Consider the following 17,471-nt stretch of genomic DNA (forward strand, 5'->3'; position numbering starts at 1 on the left):
GCTGAGGATGTCCGATGTCAGGAGTCACAGAGGCTGAAGACTTCTGTGACTCCTGACGTCACAGAGGCTGAAAACTTCTGTGATGTCAGGAGTCACAGAGGCTGAAAACTTCTGTGACGTCAGGAGTCACAGAGGCTGAAAACTTCTGTGACGTCAGGAGTCACAGAGGCTGAAAACTTCTGTGACGTGAGGAGTCACAGAGGCTGAAAACTTCTGTGACGTCAGGAGTCACAGAGGCTGAAGACTTCCGATGTCAGGAGTCACAGAGGCTGAAATCTTCTGACGTCAGGAGTCACAGAGGCTGAAAACTTCTGTGACGTCAGGAGTCACAGAGGCTGAAAACTTCTGTGACGTCAGGAGTCACAGAGGCTGAAAACTTCTGACGTCAGGAGTCACAGAGGCTGAAAACTTCTGTGACGTCAGGAGTCACAGAGGCTGAAAACTTCTGTGACGTCAGCAGTCACAGAGTCTGAAAACTTCTGTGACGTCAGGAGTCACAGAGGCTGAGGACTTCCGATGTCAGGAGTCACAGAGGCTGAAGACTTCTGTGACTCCTGACGTCACAGAGGCTGAAAACTTCTGACGTCAGGAGTCACAGAGGCTGAAAAATTCTGTGGCGTCAGGAGTCACAGAGGCTGAGGACTTCTGACGTCAGGAGTCACAGAGGCTGAAAACTTCTGTGGCATCAGGAGTCACAGAGGCTGAGGACTTCCGATGTCAGGAGTCACAGAGGCTGAAGACTTCTGTGACTCCTGACGTCACAGAGGCTGAAAACTTCTGACGTCAGGAGTCACAGAGGCTGAAAACTTCTGTGACGTCAGGAGTCACAGAGGCTGAAAACTTCTGACGTCAGGAGTCACAGAGGCTGAAATCTTCCGACGTCAGGAGTCACAGAGGCTCAAAACTTCTGTGACGTCAGGAGTCATAAAGGCTGAGGACTTCCGATGTCAGGAGTCACAGAGGCTGAAGACTTCTGTGACTCCTGACGTCACAGAGGCTGAAAACTTCTGACGTCAGGAGTCACCGAGGCTGAAAACTTCCGACGTCAGGAGTGACAGAGGCTGAAAACTTCTGTGACTCCTGACGTCACAAAGGCTGAAAACTTCTGTGATGTCAGGAGTCACAGAGGCTGAAAACTTCTGTGACGTCAGGAGTCACAGAGGCTGAAAACTTCTGTGACGTCAGGAGTCACAGAGGCTGAAAACTTCTGTGACGTCAGGAGTCACAGAGGCTGAAAACGTCTGTGACGTGAGGAGTCACAGAGGCTGAAAACTTCTGACGTCAGGAGTCACAGAGGCTGAAAACTTCTGACGTCAGGAGTCACAGAGGCTGAAAACTTCTGTGACGTCAGGAGTCACAGAGGCTGAAAACTTCTGACGTCAGGAGTCACAGAGGCTGAAAACTTCTGTGACGTCAGGAGTCACAGAGGCTGAAAACTTCTGTGACGTCAGCAGTCACAGAGTCTGAAAACTTCTGTGACGTCAGGAGTCACAGAGGCTGAGGACTTCCGATGTCAGGAGTCACAGAGGCTGAAGACTTCTGTGACTCCTGACGTCACAGAGGCTGAAAACTTCTGACGTCAGGAGTCACAGAGGCTGAAAAATTCTGTGGCGTCAGGAGTCACAGAGGCTGAGGACTTCTGACGTCAGGAGTCACAGAGGCTGAAAACTTCTGTGGCATCAGGAGTCACAGAGGCTGAGGACTTCCGATGTCAGGAGTCACAGAGGCTGAAGACTTCTGTGACTCCTGACGTCACAGAGGCTGAAAACTTCTGATGTCAGGAGTCACAGAGGCTGAAAACTTCTGTGACGTCAGGAGTCACAGAGGCTGAAAACTTCTGACGTCAGGAGTCACAGAGGCTGAAATCTTCCGACGTCAGGAGTCACAGAGGCTCAAAACTTCTGTGACGTCAGGAGTCATAAAGGCTGAGGACTTCCGATGTCAGGAGTCACAGAGGCTGAAGACTTCTGTGACTCCTGACGTCACAGAGGCTGAAAACTTCTGACGTCAGGAGTCACCGAGGCTGAAAACTTCCGACGTCAGGAGTGACAGAGGCTGAAAACTTCTGTGACTCCTGACGTCACAAAGGCTGAAAACTTCTGACGTCAGGAGTCACCGAGGCTGAAAACTTCCGACGTCAGGAGTGACAGAGGCTGAAAACTTCTGTGACTCCTGACGTCACAAAGGCTGAAAACTTCTGTGATGTCAGGAGTCACAGAGGCTGAAAACGTCTGACGTCAGGAGTCACAGAGGCTGAAATCTTCCGACGTCAGGAGTCACAGAGGCTGAAAACTTCTGTGACGTCAGGAGTCACAGAGGCTGAAAACTTCTGTGACGTCAGCAGTCACAGAGGCTGAAAACGTCTGACGTCAGGAGTCACAGAGGCTGAAAACGTCTGACGTCAGGAGTCACAGAGGCTGAAAACTTCTGACGTCAGGATTCACAGAGGCTGAAAACTTCTGTGACGTCAGGAGTGACAGAGGCTGAAAACTGTGACGTCAGGAGTCACAGAGGCTGAAAACTTCTGTGACGTGAGGAGTCACAGAGGTTGAAAACTTCTGACGTCAGGAGTCACAGAGGCTGAAAACTTCTGTGACGTCAGGAGTCACAGAGGCTGAAAACTTCTGACGTCAGGAGTCACAGAGGCTGAAAACTTCTGACGTCAGGAGTCACAGAGGCTGAAAACTTCTGTGACGTCAGGAGTCACAGAGGCTGAAAACTTCTGTGACGTCAGCAGTCACAGAGTCTAAAAACTTCTGTGACGTCAGGAGTCACAGAGGCTGAGGACTTCCGATGTCAGGAGTCACAGAGGCTGAAGACTTCTGTGACTCCTGACTTCACAGAGGCTGAAAACGTCTGACGTCAGGAGTCACAGAGGCTGAAAACTTCTGTGGCGTCAGGAGTCACAAAGGCTGAGGACTTCCGATGTCAGGAGTCACAGAGGCTGAAAACGTCTGTGACGTCAGCAGTCACAGAGGCTGAAAACTTCTGTGACGTCAGCAGTCACAGAGGCTGAAAACTTCTGTGACGTCAGGAGTCACAGAGGTTGAAGACTTCCGATGTCAGGAGTCACAGAGGCTGAAAAAGTCTGACGTCAGGAGTCACAGAGGCTGAAAACTTCTGACGTCAGGAGTCACAGAGGCTGAAAACTTCTGTGACGTCAGGAGTCACAGAGGCTGAAAACTTCTGTGACGTCAGGAGTCACAGAGGCTGAAAACTTCTGTGACGTCAGGAGTCACAGAGGCTGAAAACTTCTGTGACGTCAGGAGTCACAGAGGCTGAGGACTTCCGATGTCAGGAGTCACAGAGGCTGAAGACTTCTGTGACTCCTGACGTCACAGAGGCTGAAAACTTCTGACGTCAGGAGTCACAGAGGCTGAAAACTTCTGTGACGTCAGGAGTCAGAGAGGCTGAAAACTTCTGTGACGTCAGCAGTCACAGAGGCTGAAAACTTCTGACGTCAGGAGTCACAGAGGCTGAAAACGTCTGACGTCAGGAGTCACAGAGGCTGAAAACGTCTGACGTCAGGAGTCACAGAGGCTGAAAACTTCTGACGTCAGGAGTCACAGAGGCTGAAAACGTCTGACGTCAGGAGTCACAGAGGCTGAAAACGTCTGACGTCAGGAGTCACAGAGGCTGAAAACTTCTGACGTCAGGAGTCACAGAGGCTGAAAACTTCTGTGACGTCAGGAGTCACAGAGGCTGAAAACTTCTGTGACGTCAGGAGTCACAGAGGCTGAAAACTTCTGTGACGTGAGGAGTCACAGAGGCTGAAAACTTCTGACGTCAGGAGTCACAGAGGCTGAAAACTTCTGTGGCATCAGGAGTCACAGAGGCTGAGGACTTCCGATGTCAGGAGTCACAGAGGCTGAAGACTTCTGTGACGTCAGCAGTCACAGAGTCTGAAAACTTCTGTGACGTCAGGAGTCACAGAGGCTGAAAACTTCTGTGACGTCAGGAGTCACAGAGGCTGAAAACTTCTGTGACGTCAGCAGTCACAGAGTCTGAAAACTTCTGTGACGTCAGGAGTCACAGAGGCTGAGGACTTCCGATGTCAGGAGTCACAGAGGCTGAAGACTTCTGTGACTCCTGACGTCACAGAGGCTGAAAACTTCTGACGTCAGGAGTCACAGAGGCTGAAAAATTCTGTGGCGTCAGGAGTCACAGAGGCTGAGGACTTCTGACGTCAGGAGTCACAGAGGCTGAAAACTTCTGTGGCATCAGGAGTCACAGAGGCTGAGGACTTCCGATGTCAGGAGTCACAGAGGCTGAAGACTTCTGTGACTCCTGACGTCACAGAGGCTGAAAACTTCTGACGTCAGGAGTCACAGAGGCTGAAAACTTCTTTGACGTCAGGAGTCACAGAGGCTGAAAACTTCTGACGTCAGGAGTCACAGAGGCTGAAAACTTCTGACGTCAGGAGTCACAGAGGCTCAAAACTTCTGTGACGTCAGGAGTCACAGAGGCTCAAAACTTCTGTGACGTCAGGAGTCATAAAGGCTGAGGACTTCCGATGTCAGGAGTCACAGAGGCTGAAGACTTCTGTGACTCCTGACGTCACAGAGGCTGAAAACTTCTGACGTCAGGAGTCACCGAGGCTGAAAACTTCCGACGTCAGGAGTGACAGAGGCTGAAAACTTCTGTGATTCCTGACGTCACAAAGGCTGAAAACTTCTGTGATGTCAGGAGTCACAAAGGCTGAAAACGTCTGACGTCAGGAGTCACAGAGGCTGAAATCTTCCGACGTCAGGAGTCACAGAGGCTGAAAACTTCTGTGACGTCAGGAGTCACAGAGGCTGAAAACTTCTGTGACGTCAGCAGTCACAGAGGCTGAAAACGTCTGACGTCAGGAGTCACAGAGACTGAAAACGTCTGACGTCAGGAGTCACAGAGGCTGAAAACTTCTGACGTCAGGAGTCACAGAGGCTGAAAACTTCTGTGACGTCAGGAGTGACAGAGGCTGAAAACTGTGACGTCAGGAGTCACAGAGGCTGAAAACTTCTGTGACCTGAGGAGTCACAGAGGTTGAAAACTTCTGACGTCAGGAGTCACAGAGGCTGAAAACTTCTGTGACGTCAGGAGTCACAGAGGCTGAAAACTTCTGACGTCAGGAGTCACAGAGGCTGAAAACTTCTGACGTCAGGAGTCACAGAGGCTGAAAACTTCTGTGACGTCAGGAGTCACAGAGGCTGAAAACTTCTGTGACGTCAGCAGTCACAGAGTCTGAAAACTTCTGTGACGTCAGGAGTCACAGAGGCTGAGGACTTCCGATGTCAGGAGTCACAGAGGCTGAAGACTTCTGTGACTCCTGACGTCACACAGGCTGAAAACGTCTGACGTCAGGAGTCACAGAGGCTGAAAACTTCTGTGGCGTCAGGAGTCACAAAGGCTGAGGACTTCCGATGTCAGGAGTCACAGAGGCTGAAAACGTCTGTGACGTCAGCAGTCACAGAGGCTGAAAACTTCTGTGACGTCAGCAGTCACAGAGGCTGAAAACTTCTGTGACGTCAGGAGTCACAGAGGTTGAAGACTTCCGATGTCAGGAGTCACAGAGGCTGAAAACTTCTGTGACGTCAGGAGTCACAGAGGCTGAAAACTTCTGTGACGTCAGGAGTCACAGAGGCTGAAAACTTCTGTGACGTCAGGAGTCACAGAGGCTGAGGACTTCCGATGTCAGGAGTCACAGAGGCTGAAAACTTCTGTGACGTCAGGAGTCAGAGAGGCTGAAAACTTCTGTGACGTCAGCAGTCACAGAGGCTGAAAACTTCTGACGTCAGGAGTCACAGAGGCTGAAAACGTCTGACGTCAGGAGTCACAGAGGCTGAAAACGTCTGACGTCAGGAGTCACAGAGGCTGAAAACGTCTGACGTCAGGAGTCACAGAGGCTGAAAACTTCTGACGTCAGGAGTCACAGAGGCTGAAAACGTCTGACGTCAGGAGTCACAGAGGCTGAAAACGTCTGACGTCAGGAGTCACAGAGGCTGAAAACTTCTGACGTCAGGAGTCACAGAGGCTGAAAACTTCTGTGACGTCAGGAGTCACAGAGGCTGAAAACTTCTGTGACGTCAGGAGTCACAGAGGCTGAAAACTTCTGTGACGTCAGGAGTCACAGAGGCTGAAAACTTCTGACGTCAGGAGTCACAGAGGCTGAAAACTTCTGACGTCAGGAGTCACAGAGGCTGAAAACTTCTGTGACGTCAGGAGTCACAGAGGCTGAAACTTCTGACGTCAGGAGTCACAGAGGCTGAGGACTTCCGATGTCAGGAGTCACAGAGGCTGAAGACTTCTGTGACTCCTGACGTCACAGAGGCTGAAAACTTCTGACGTCAGGAGTCACCGAGGCTGAAAACTTCCGACGTCAGGAGTGACAGAGGCTGAAAACTTCTGTGACTCCTGACGTCACAAAGGCTGAAAACTTCTGACGTCAGGAGTCACCGAGGCTGAAAACTTCCGACGTCAGGAGTGACAGAGGCTGAAAACTTCTGTGACTCCTGACGTCACAAAGGCTGAAAACTTCTGTGATGTCAGGAGTCACAGAGGCTGAAAACGTCTGACGTCAGGAGTCACAGAGGCTGAAATCTTCCGACGTCAGGAGTCACAGAGGCTGAAAACTTCTGTGACGTCAGGAGTCACAGAGGCTGAAAACTTCTGTGACGTCAGCAGTCACAGAGGCTGAAAACGTCTGACGTCAGGAGTCACAGAGGCTGAAAACGTCTGACGTCAGGAGTCACAGAGGCTGAAAACTTCTGACGTCAGGATTCACAGAGGCTGAAAACTTCTGTGACGTCAGGAGTGACAGAGGCTGAAAACTGTGACGTCAGGAGTCACAGAGGCTGAAAACTTCTGTGACGTGAGGAGTCACAGAGGTTGAAAACTTCTGACGTCAGGAGTCACAGAGGCTGAAAACTTCTGTGACGTCAGGAGTCACAGAGGCTGAAAACTTCTGACGTCAGGAGTCACAGAGGCTGAAAACTTCTGACGTCAGGAGTCACAGAGGCTGAAAACTTCTGTGACGTCAGGAGTCACAGAGGCTGAAAACTTCTGTGACGTCAGCAGTCACAGAGTCTAAAAACTTCTGTGACGTCAGGAGTCACAGAGGCTGAGGACTTCCGATGTCAGGAGTCACAGAGGCTGAAGACTTCTGTGACTCCTGACTTCACAGAGGCTGAAAACGTCTGACGTCAGGAGTCACAGAGGCTGAAAACTTCTGTGGCGTCAGGAGTCACAAAGGCTGAGGACTTCCGATGTCAGGAGTCACAGAGGCTGAAAACGTCTGTGACGTCAGCAGTCACAGAGGCTGAAAACTTCTGTGACGTCAGCAGTCACAGAGGCTGAAAACTTCTGTGACGTCAGGAGTCACAGAGGTTGAAGACTTCCGATGTCAGGAGTCACAGAGGCTGAAAAAGTCTGACGTCAGGAGTCACAGAGGCTGAAAACTTCTGACGTCAGGAGTCACAGAGGCTGAAAACTTCTGTGACGTCAGGAGTCACAGAGGCTGAAAACTTCTGTGACGTCAGGAGTCACAGAGGCTGAAAACTTCTGTGACGTCAGGAGTCACAGAGGCTGAAAACTTCTGTGACGTCAGGAGTCACAGAGGCTGAGGACTTCCGATGTCAGGAGTCACAGAGGCTGAAGACTTCTGTGACTCCTGACGTCACAGAGGCTGAAAACTTCTGACGTCAGGAGTCACAGAGGCTGAAAACTTCTGTGACGTCAGGAGTCAGAGAGGCTGAAAACTTCTGTGACGTCAGCAGTCACAGAGGCTGAAAACTTCTGACGTCAGGAGTCACAGAGGCTGAAAACGTCTGACGTCAGGAGTCACAGAGGCTGAAAACGTCTGACGTCAGGAGTCACAGAGGCTGAAAACTTCTGACGTCAGGAGTCACAGAGGCTGAAAACGTCTGACGTCAGGAGTCACAGAGGCTGAAAACGTCTGACGTCAGGAGTCACAGAGGCTGAAAACTTCTGACGTCAGGAGTCACAGAGGCTGAAAACTTCTGTGACGTCAGGAGTCACAGAGGCTGAAAACTTCTGTGACGTCAGGAGTCACAGAGGCTGAAAACTTCTGTGACGTGAGGAGTCACAGAGGCTGAAAACTTCTGACGTCAGGAGTCACAGAGGCTGAAAACTTCTGTGGCATCAGGAGTCACAGAGGCTGAGGACTTCCGATGTCAGGAGTCACAGAGGCTGAAGACTTCTGTGACGTCAGCAGTCACAGAGTCTGAAAACTTCTGTGACGTCAGGAGTCACAGAGGCTGAAAACTTCTGTGACGTCAGGAGTCACAGAGGCTGAAAACTTCTGTGACGTCAGCAGTCACAGAGTCTGAAAACTTCTGTGACGTCAGGAGTCACAGAGGCTGAGGACTTCCGATGTCAGGAGTCACAGAGGCTGAAGACTTCTGTGACTCCTGACGTCACAGAGGCTGAAAACTTCTGACGTCAGGAGTCACAGAGGCTGAAAAATTCTGTGGCGTCAGGAGTCACAGAGGCTGAGGACTTCTGACGTCAGGAGTCACAGAGGCTGAAAACTTCTGTGGCATCAGGAGTCACAGAGGCTGAGGACTTCCGATGTCAGGAGTCACAGAGGCTGAAGACTTCTGTGACTCCTGACGTCACAGAGGCTGAAAACTTCTGACGTCAGGAGTCACAGAGGCTGAAAACTTCTTTGACGTCAGGAGTCACAGAGGCTGAAAACTTCTGACGTCAGGAGTCACAGAGGCTGAAAACTTCTGACGTCAGGAGTCACAGAGGCTCAAAACTTCTGTGACGTCAGGAGTCACAGAGGCTCAAAACTTCTGTGACGTCAGGAGTCATAAAGGCTGAGGACTTCCGATGTCAGGAGTCACAGAGGCTGAAGACTTCTGTGACTCCTGACGTCACAGAGGCTGAAAACTTCTGACGTCAGGAGTCACCGAGGCTGAAAACTTCCGACGTCAGGAGTGACAGAGGCTGAAAACTTCTGTGACTCCTGACGTCACAAAGGCTGAAAACTTCTGTGATGTCAGGAGTCACAAAGGCTGAAAACGTCTGACGTCAGGAGTCACAGAGGCTGAAATCTTCCGACGTCAGGAGTCACAGAGGCTGAAAACTTCTGTGACGTCAGGAGTCACAGAGGCTGAAAACTTCTGTGACGTCAGCAGTCACAGAGGCTGAAAACGTCTGACGTCAGGAGTCACAGAGACTGAAAACGTCTGACGTCAGGAGTCACAGAGGCTGAAAACTTCTGACGTCAGGAGTCACAGAGGCTGAAAACTTCTGTGACGTCAGGAGTGACAGAGGCTGAAAACTGTGACGTCAGGAGTCACAGAGGCTGAAAACTTCTGTGACCTGAGGAGTCACAGAGGTTGAAAACTTCTGACGTCAGGAGTCACAGAGGCTGAAAACTTCTGTGACGTCAGGAGTCACAGAGGCTGAAAACTTCTGACGTCAGGAGTCACAGAGGCTGAAAACTTCTGACGTCAGGAGTCACAGAGGCTGAAAACTTCTGTGACGTCAGGAGTCACAGAGGCTGAAAACTTCTGTGACGTCAGCAGTCACAGAGTCTGAAAACTTCTGTGACGTCAGGAGTCACAGAGGCTGAGGACTTCCGATGTCAGGAGTCACAGAGGCTGAAGACTTCTGTGACTCCTGACGTCACACAGGCTGAAAACGTCTGACGTCAGGAGTCACAGAGGCTGAAAACTTCTGTGGCGTCAGGAGTCACAAAGGCTGAGGACTTCCGATGTCAGGAGTCACAGAGGCTGAAAACGTCTGTGACGTCAGCAGTCACAGAGGCTGAAAACTTCTGTGACGTCAGCAGTCACAGAGGCTGAAAACTTCTGTGACGTCAGGAGTCACAGAGGTTGAAGACTTCCGATGTCAGGAGTCACAGAGGCTGAAAACTTCTGTGACGTCAGGAGTCACAGAGGCTGAAAACTTCTGTGACGTCAGGAGTCACAGAGGCTGAAAACTTCTGTGACGTCAGGAGTCACAGAGGCTGAGGACTTCCGATGTCAGGAGTCACAGAGGCTGAAAACTTCTGTGACGTCAGGAGTCAGAGAGGCTGAAAACTTCTGTGACGTCAGCAGTCACAGAGGCTGAAAACTTCTGACGTCAGGAGTCACAGAGGCTGAAAACGTCTGACGTCAGGAGTCACAGAGGCTGAAAACGTCTGACGTCAGGAGTCACAGAGGCTGAAAACGTCTGACGTCAGGAGTCACAGAGGCTGAAAACTTCTGACGTCAGGAGTCACAGAGGCTGAAAACGTCTGACGTCAGGAGTCACAGAGGCTGAAAACGTCTGACGTCAGGAGTCACAGAGGCTGAAAACTTCTGACGTCAGGAGTCACAGAGGCTGAAAACTTCTGTGACGTCAGGAGTCACAGAGGCTGAAAACTTCTGTGACGTCAGGAGTCACAGAGGCTGAAAACTTCTGTGACGTCAGGAGTCACAGAGGCTGAAAACTTCTGACGTCAGGAGTCACAGAGGCTGAAAACTTCTGACGTCAGGAGTCACAGAGGCTGAAAACTTCTGTGACGTCAGGAGTCACAGAGGCTGAAACTTCTGACGTCAGGAGTCACAGAGGCTGAAAACTTCCGACGTCAGGAGTGACAGAGGCTGAAAACTTCTGTGACTCCTGACGTCACGAAGGCTGAAAACTTCTGTGATGTCAGGAGTCACAGAGGCTGAAAACTTCTGACGTCAGGAGTCACAGAGGCTGAAAATTTCTGACGTCAGGAGTCACAGAGGCTGAAAACTTCTGTGACGTCAGGAGTCACAGAGGCTGAAAACTTCTGTGACGTCAGCAGTCACAGAGTCTGAAAACTTCTGTGACGTCAGGAGTCACAGAGGCTGAGGACTTCCGATGTCAGGAGTCACAAAGGCTGAAGACTTCTGTGACTCCTGACGTCACAGAGGCTGAAAACGTCTGACGTCAGGAGTCACAGAGGCTGAAAACTTCTGTGGCGTCAGGAGTCACAAAGGCTGAGGACTTCCGATGTCAGGAGTCACAGAGGCTGAAAACGTCTGTGACCTCAGCAGTCACAGAGGCTGAAAACTTCTGTGACGTCAGCAGTCACAGAGGCTGAAAACTTCTGTGACGTCAGGAGTCACAGAGGTTGAAGACTTCCGATGTCAGGAGTCACAGAGGCTGAAAAAGTCTGACGTCAGGAGTCACAGAGTCTGAAAACTTCTGACGTCAGGAGTCACAGAGGCTGAAAACTTCTGTGACGTCAGGAGTCACAGAGGCTGAAAACTTCTGTGACGTCAGGAGTCACAGAGGCTGAAAACTTCTGTGACGTCAGGAGTCACAGAGGCTGAAAACTTCTGTGACGTCAGGAGTCACAGAGGCTGAGGACTTCCGATGTCAGGAGTCACAGAGGCTGAAGACTTCTGTGACTCCTGACGTCACAGAGGCTGAAAACTTCTGACGTCAGGAGTCACAGAGGCTGAAAACTTCTGTGACGTCAGGAGTCAGAGAGGCTGAAAACTTCTGTGACGTCAGCAGTCACAGAGGCTTAAAACTTCTGACGTCAGGAGTCACAGAGGCTGAAAACGTCTGACGTCAGGAGTCACAGAGGCTGAAAACGTCTGACGTCAGGAGTCACAGAGGCTGAAAACGTCTGACGTCAGGAGTCACAGAGGCTGAAAACTTCTGACGTCAGGAGTCACAGAGGCTGAAAACGTCTGACGTCAGGAGTCACAGAGGCTGAAAACTTCTGACGTCAGGAGTCACAGAGGCTGAAAACTTCTGTGACGTCAGGAGTCACAGAGGCTGAAAACTTCTGTGACGTCAGGAGTCACAGAGGCTGAAAACTTCTGTGACGTCAGGAGTCACAGAGGCTGAAAACTTCTGACGTCAGGAGTCACAGAGGCTGAAAACTTCTGACGTCAGGAGTCACAGAGGCTGAAAACTTCTGTGACGTCAGGAGTCACAGAGGCTGAAACTTCTGACGTCAGGAGTCACAGAGGCTGAAAACTTCCGACGTCAGGAGTGACAGAGGCTGAAAACTTCTGTGACTCCTGACGTCACGAAGGCTGAAAACTTCTGTGATGTCAGGAGTCACAGAGGCTGAAAACGTCTGACGTCAGGAGTCACAGAGGCTGAAATCTTCCGACGTCAGGAGTCACAGAGGCTGAAAACTTCTGTGACGTCAGGAGTCACAGAGGCTGAAAACTTCTGTGACGTCAGCAGTCACAGAGTCTGAAAACTTCTGTGACGTCAGGAGTCACAGAGGCTGAGGACTTCCGATGTCAGGAGTCACAGAGGCTGAAGACTTCTGTGACTCCTGACGTCACAGAGGCTGAAAACGTCTGACGTCAGGAGTCACAGAGGCTGAAAACTTCTTTGGCGTCAGGAGTCACAAAGGCTGAGGACTTCCGATGTCAGGAGTCACAGAGGCTGAAAACGTCTGTGACGTCAGCAGTCACAGAGGCTGAAAACTTCTGTGACGTCAGCAGTCACAGAGGCTGAAAACTTCTGTGACGTCAGGAGTCACAGAGGTTGAAGACTTCCGATGTCAGGAGTCACAGAGGCTGAAAAAGTCTGACGTCAGGAGTCACAGAGGCTGAAAACTTCTGACGTCAGGAGTCACAGAGGCTGAAAACTTCTGTGACGTCAGGAGTCACAGAGGCTGAAAACTTCTGTGACGTCAGGAGTCACAGAGGCTGAAAACTTCTGTGACGTCAGGAGTCACAGAGGCTGAAAACTTCTGTGACGTCAGGAGTCACAGAGGCTGAGGACTTCCGATGTCAGGAGTCACAGAGGCTGAAGACTTCTGTGACTCCTGACGTCACAGAGGCTGAAAACTTCTGACGTCAGGAGTCACAGAGGCTGAAAACTTCTGTGACGTCAGGAGTCAGAGAGGCTGAAAACTTCTGTGACGTCAGCAGTCACAGAGGCTGAAAACTTCTGACGTCAGGAGTCACAGAGACTGAAAACGTCTGACGTCAGGAGTCACAGAGGCTGAAAACGTCTGACGTCAGGAGTCACAGAGGCTGGAAACTTCTGTGACGTCAGGAGTCACAGAGGCTGAAAACTTCTGGGACGTGAGGAGTCACAGAGGCTGAAAACTTCTGACGTCAGGAGTCACAGAGGCTGAAAACTTCTGACGTCAGGAGTCACAGAGGCTGAAAACTTCTGTGACGTCAGGAGTCACAGAGGCTGAAAACTTCTGACGTCAGGAGTCACAGAGGCTGAAAACTTCTGTGACGTCAGGAGTCACAGAGGCTGAAAACTTCTGTGACGTCAGCAGTCACAGAGTCTGAAAACTTCTGTGACGTCAGGAGTCACAGAGGCTGAGGACTTCCGATGTCAGGAGTCACAGAGGCTGAAAACTTCTGTGACGTCAGGAGTCACAGAGGCTGAGGACTTCCGATGTCAGGAGTCACAGAGGCTGAAGACTTCTGTGACTCCTGACGTCACAGAGGCTGAAAACTTCTGACGTCAGGAGTCACAGAGGCTGAAAACTTCTGTGACGTCAGGAGTCAGAGAGGCTGAAAACTTCTGTGACGTCAGCAGTCACAGAGGCTGAAAACTTCTGACGTCAGGAGTCACAGAGACTGAAAACGTCTGACGTCAGGAGTCACAGAGGCTGAAAACGTCTGACGTCAGGAGTCACAGAGGCTGGAAACTTCTGTGACGTCAGGAGTCACAGAGGCTGAAAACTTCTGGGACGTGAGGAGTCACAGAGGCTGAAAACTTCTGACGTCAGGAGTCACAGAGGCTGAAAACTTCTGACGTCAGGAGTCACAGAGGCTGAAAACTTCTGTGACGTCAGGAGTCACAGAGGCTGAAAACTTCTGACGTCAGGAGTCACAGAGGCTGAAAACTTCTGTGACGTCAGGAGTCACAGAGGCTGAAAACTTCTGTGACGTCAGCAGTCACAGAGTCTGAAAACTTCTGTGACGTCAGGAGTCACAGAGGCTGAGGACTTCCGATGTCAGGAGTCACAGAGGCTGAAGACTTCTGTGACTCCTGACGTCACAGAGGCTGAAAACGTCTGACGTCAGAAGTCACAGAGGCTGAAAACTTCTGTGGCGTCAGGAGTCAGAAAGGCTGAGGACTTCCGATGTCAGGAGTCACAGAGGCTGAAGACGTCTGTGACTCCTGACGTCACAGAGGCTGAAAACGTCTGACGTCAGGAGTCAGAAAGGCTGAGGACTTCCGATGTCAGGAGTCACAGAGGCTGAAAACGTCTGTGACGTCAGCAGTCACAGAGGCTGAAAACGTCTGTGACGTCAGCAGTCACAGAGGCTGAAAACTTCTGTGACGTCAGCAGTCACAGAGGCTGAAAACTTCTGTGACGTCAGGAGTCACAGAGGTTGAAGACTTCCGATGTCAGGAGTCACAGAGGCTGAAAACGTCTGTGACGTCAGCAGTCACAGAGGCTGAAAACGTCTGTGACGTCAGCAGTCACAGAGGCTGAAAACTTCTGTGACGTCAGCAGTCACAGAGGCTGAAAACTTCTGTGACGTCAGGAGTCACAGAGGTTGAAGACTTCCGATGTCAGGAGTCACAGAGGCTGAAAACGTCTGACGTCAGGAGTCACAGAGGCTGAAAACTTCTGACGTCAGGAGTCACAGAGGCTGAAAACTTCTGTGACGTCAGGAGTCACAGAGGCTGAAAACTTCTGTGACGTCAGGAGTCACAGAGGCTGAAAACTTCTGACGTCAGGAGTCACAGAGGCTGAAAACTTCTGTGACGTCAGGAGTCACAGAGGCTGAAAACTTCTGTGACGTCAGGAGTCACAGAGGCTGAAAACTTCCGACGTCAGGAGTCACAGAGGCTGAAGGGAGCTAGCAGTGACTTTAACTCAATGTCTTTCACGCTTCTTGTGAAATAGAGGAAGTGGTAACAGAGTGATCCTAATGTCTGACCTCTGACCCCCTGCAGGCGGAACCAACAATGTGCTGCAGAAAGTGGACGTTCGATTGGTCAGCGAGGAAGCCTGCGTTCGCTCTTACGGCTACCTAGTCACTCCCAGAATGCTTTGTGCTGGTTATCGTAGTGGAGGGAAAGACGCCTGTCAGGTATGGACATATAAACATAACACTAAGTGTTTGCTAACCAATCTGCATTGATTTCTTTCTATTAGCAAAGAAAAAACTGCATGTCAGACTACAGGCTGTGAACCACAGAACCCCTCTGTTTTTCTGATCAAAGGAACTTTTTTTCCTCTCTGTACTTTTTGTTGTTTTGACAAAGTTTTAGTAACATTGGGTGAACAGAAACACATCATGCAGAAATTAGAAACTTGTCCACTGCCAATTGAATAAGTGAAAAACCCTTGATTTAAAACAATGTTCTATAAGTGAAACGTTCATTGCACATTCAAACACCTTTTACAGATATTTCCATGTACTCACTTCCCAAAAAGAAAATGGAAATTTGCTCGATGTCTTGCTTTTACAGTTGCTTTCTAAATTACTTACACTTCTTTACCAATTGTACAGTTTCATTGTTTTCAAAATCTGTTTGAGATAAATAAATAAATGTATTTTTGCTAAATGACAGAAAACTTAGAAAGAATATTTCGTAGAATTTCTTTAGTAACTTTGCTCAAATTCAAACTTTCACATACATTCAGTGTCAGTCAGTATCTATCTTTTAAAATGTGTGTTTTGGGTCAAATCTTCTAGGTTTTCTTCCTTCTTCTCACAACAGTTTGCTGGAGTTTGGACTCATTCCTCCTGAAAGAACTGGTGGAGCTATTTGTAGGCCGCCAATCTCACACACGCCTTTTCAGAGATTCCAACAACTTCTCCAAACTTTTGAATTTGAGAAAAGTTACAAAAAATTAAAAATAATCTAAACAATATTCCAGCCAAGTTTTCTGGCATTTGCCAAATAGAAGCAATTTTAGTAATTCTAACTAAGCTAAAACAAAAAAAAGTCTGGTCTGATTTCACTTCAGACACTAAGGGGAAAAAAAAATGTGTGTTCTTACTCAGTTTATGTTAACATCTGGTTTCAACCATACCTCAAAAAACATAAAGATTATTCTAGGAAGTCTTGACTGAATTAGCCTTTCTGACTTCTATTTGCAAAACCTTTTGAAAATTATGTCATGTTCTTAATTTATTATTATATAGTTATTTGTGTCATTAATAACTATAAAAATTAAAGCTTTTGTTAGTAACTTGACAAAATGTGACAAGGTTCAAGGTGTAGAAATACTTTAGTAAGGTACAACTATATAAAATACATTATTTCAGTTACGGTAATCTGTCACAAGATACAGGCTGACATGAATTTATATTCTACTAATACTAAAGAGACGTAACAGTGTTCCACAAAAAAACATTCTGCTGAATAATAACTAATTAATCTCTTTTAGACAGAATAAAGATATTTTTATGATATTTCTCCCTCGTTCTTTAATTCTGTGACTGTCTGTGCCAGGGGGACTCTGGCGGGCCCCTGGTCTGCCAGGAGCCGTCAGGGCGCTGGTTCTTGGCCGGAGTGGTGAGCTGGGGCAAAGGCTGCGGCCGTCCAGATTACTACGGTGTCTACACCCGCATCACCAGACTGACCGACTGGATCAAGCAGGTCATCAGCAGCCCGTAAATCACTGGGGATCAGTCCCATAGCGGTGATGCATGAGTTTCAACCAATCAGAGAAGCCTCTAGGTAAAATGGTGAAGACTTCTGTTTAAAAGTCGTCAAGTAATAAAGCTTATATCATTATTTATTTTATCCAGCTGCTTATTTTAAAACTAATTTGGACAATTTTTGTCCCTATTACTTTTGAATCCTGTATTTTGATATATATATATATATCTTTTTCCTCCTTAAAAATATATTTATTTGTAATAAACAATACAAAGCAGGAGAAAAAGTACATGAAAATGCTAACAGCTGAGAGGAAACATAGAATGAGAATTTTATGCTTTCAGAACAAATCCTTAAAAATGTGTTTATTTTTAATTTACATATGGTTCTTGCCCAGGGCGACACTGCCTATGGGGGACCACAATGTAAAAACAAACAAATCAAAAAAACAATCTGTGTATTCCAGCCTAATTGCTTTTTGTCGTTTATGAATATGTCCAGTCAATTAGGAGTGACTGCCCCCATGTGGTGAACAAAATGAAAGCACTGAAAGAAAAATATTACTGTAAAGTCATATTCAATAAACTTGAATATGACTGCATGTTTGTTGGATTAAAAAATACCTTTAAAAATAACATCCTAAAGTAGGCATTAAACATATCATTTTTTATAAAGCCCATATTTCTGTATTAAACATGTTTTTTTATTGGTCTGATGGAAAATTCTAAATTAAAATATGTTTTCATTTGCTGTAAGCAGAAATCATCATAATTAGGAGAAATAAAGGCTTTCTAGCACCCATTTGTGTGTAATTAATCTATATAATGTGATATAGTTCCTGAAACAAATGGACTTTTCAATAATATTTAATATTTATCAAATGGACCTTTGCACTTGATATTTGTTATTTCACTGAAGTTAGTACATGATTTGAAGGTTAT

At 48.4% G+C, this 17,471-nt stretch overlaps 1 protein-coding gene across 4 annotated transcripts in view; it reads left to right on the top strand.

The window, feature by feature from the left end:
• tmprss6 (transmembrane serine protease 6) overlaps positions 1-16,804 on the top strand; it is a 32,999-nt gene extending 16,195 nt beyond the window's left edge. For all 4 annotated transcript variants that reach the window (XM_028016172.1, XM_028016171.1, XM_028016169.1 and 1 more), the window contains 2 exons: positions 14,872-15,008; positions 16,381-16,804. In XM_028016172.1, coding sequence (XP_027871973.1) covers positions 14,872-15,008; positions 16,381-16,545 — 302 coding nt within the window. In that variant the 3' untranslated portion in view covers positions 16,546-16,804. The remainder of the gene's footprint in view (positions 1-14,871; positions 15,009-16,380) is intronic.
• Positions 16,805-17,471: the final 667 nt, after the last annotated feature.

This window comes from Xiphophorus couchianus, chromosome 5, assembly GCF_001444195.1.
Source record: "Xiphophorus couchianus chromosome 5, X_couchianus-1.0, whole genome shotgun sequence".
NCBI classification, from domain to species: Eukaryota; Metazoa; Chordata; class Actinopteri; order Cyprinodontiformes; family Poeciliidae; genus Xiphophorus; species Xiphophorus couchianus.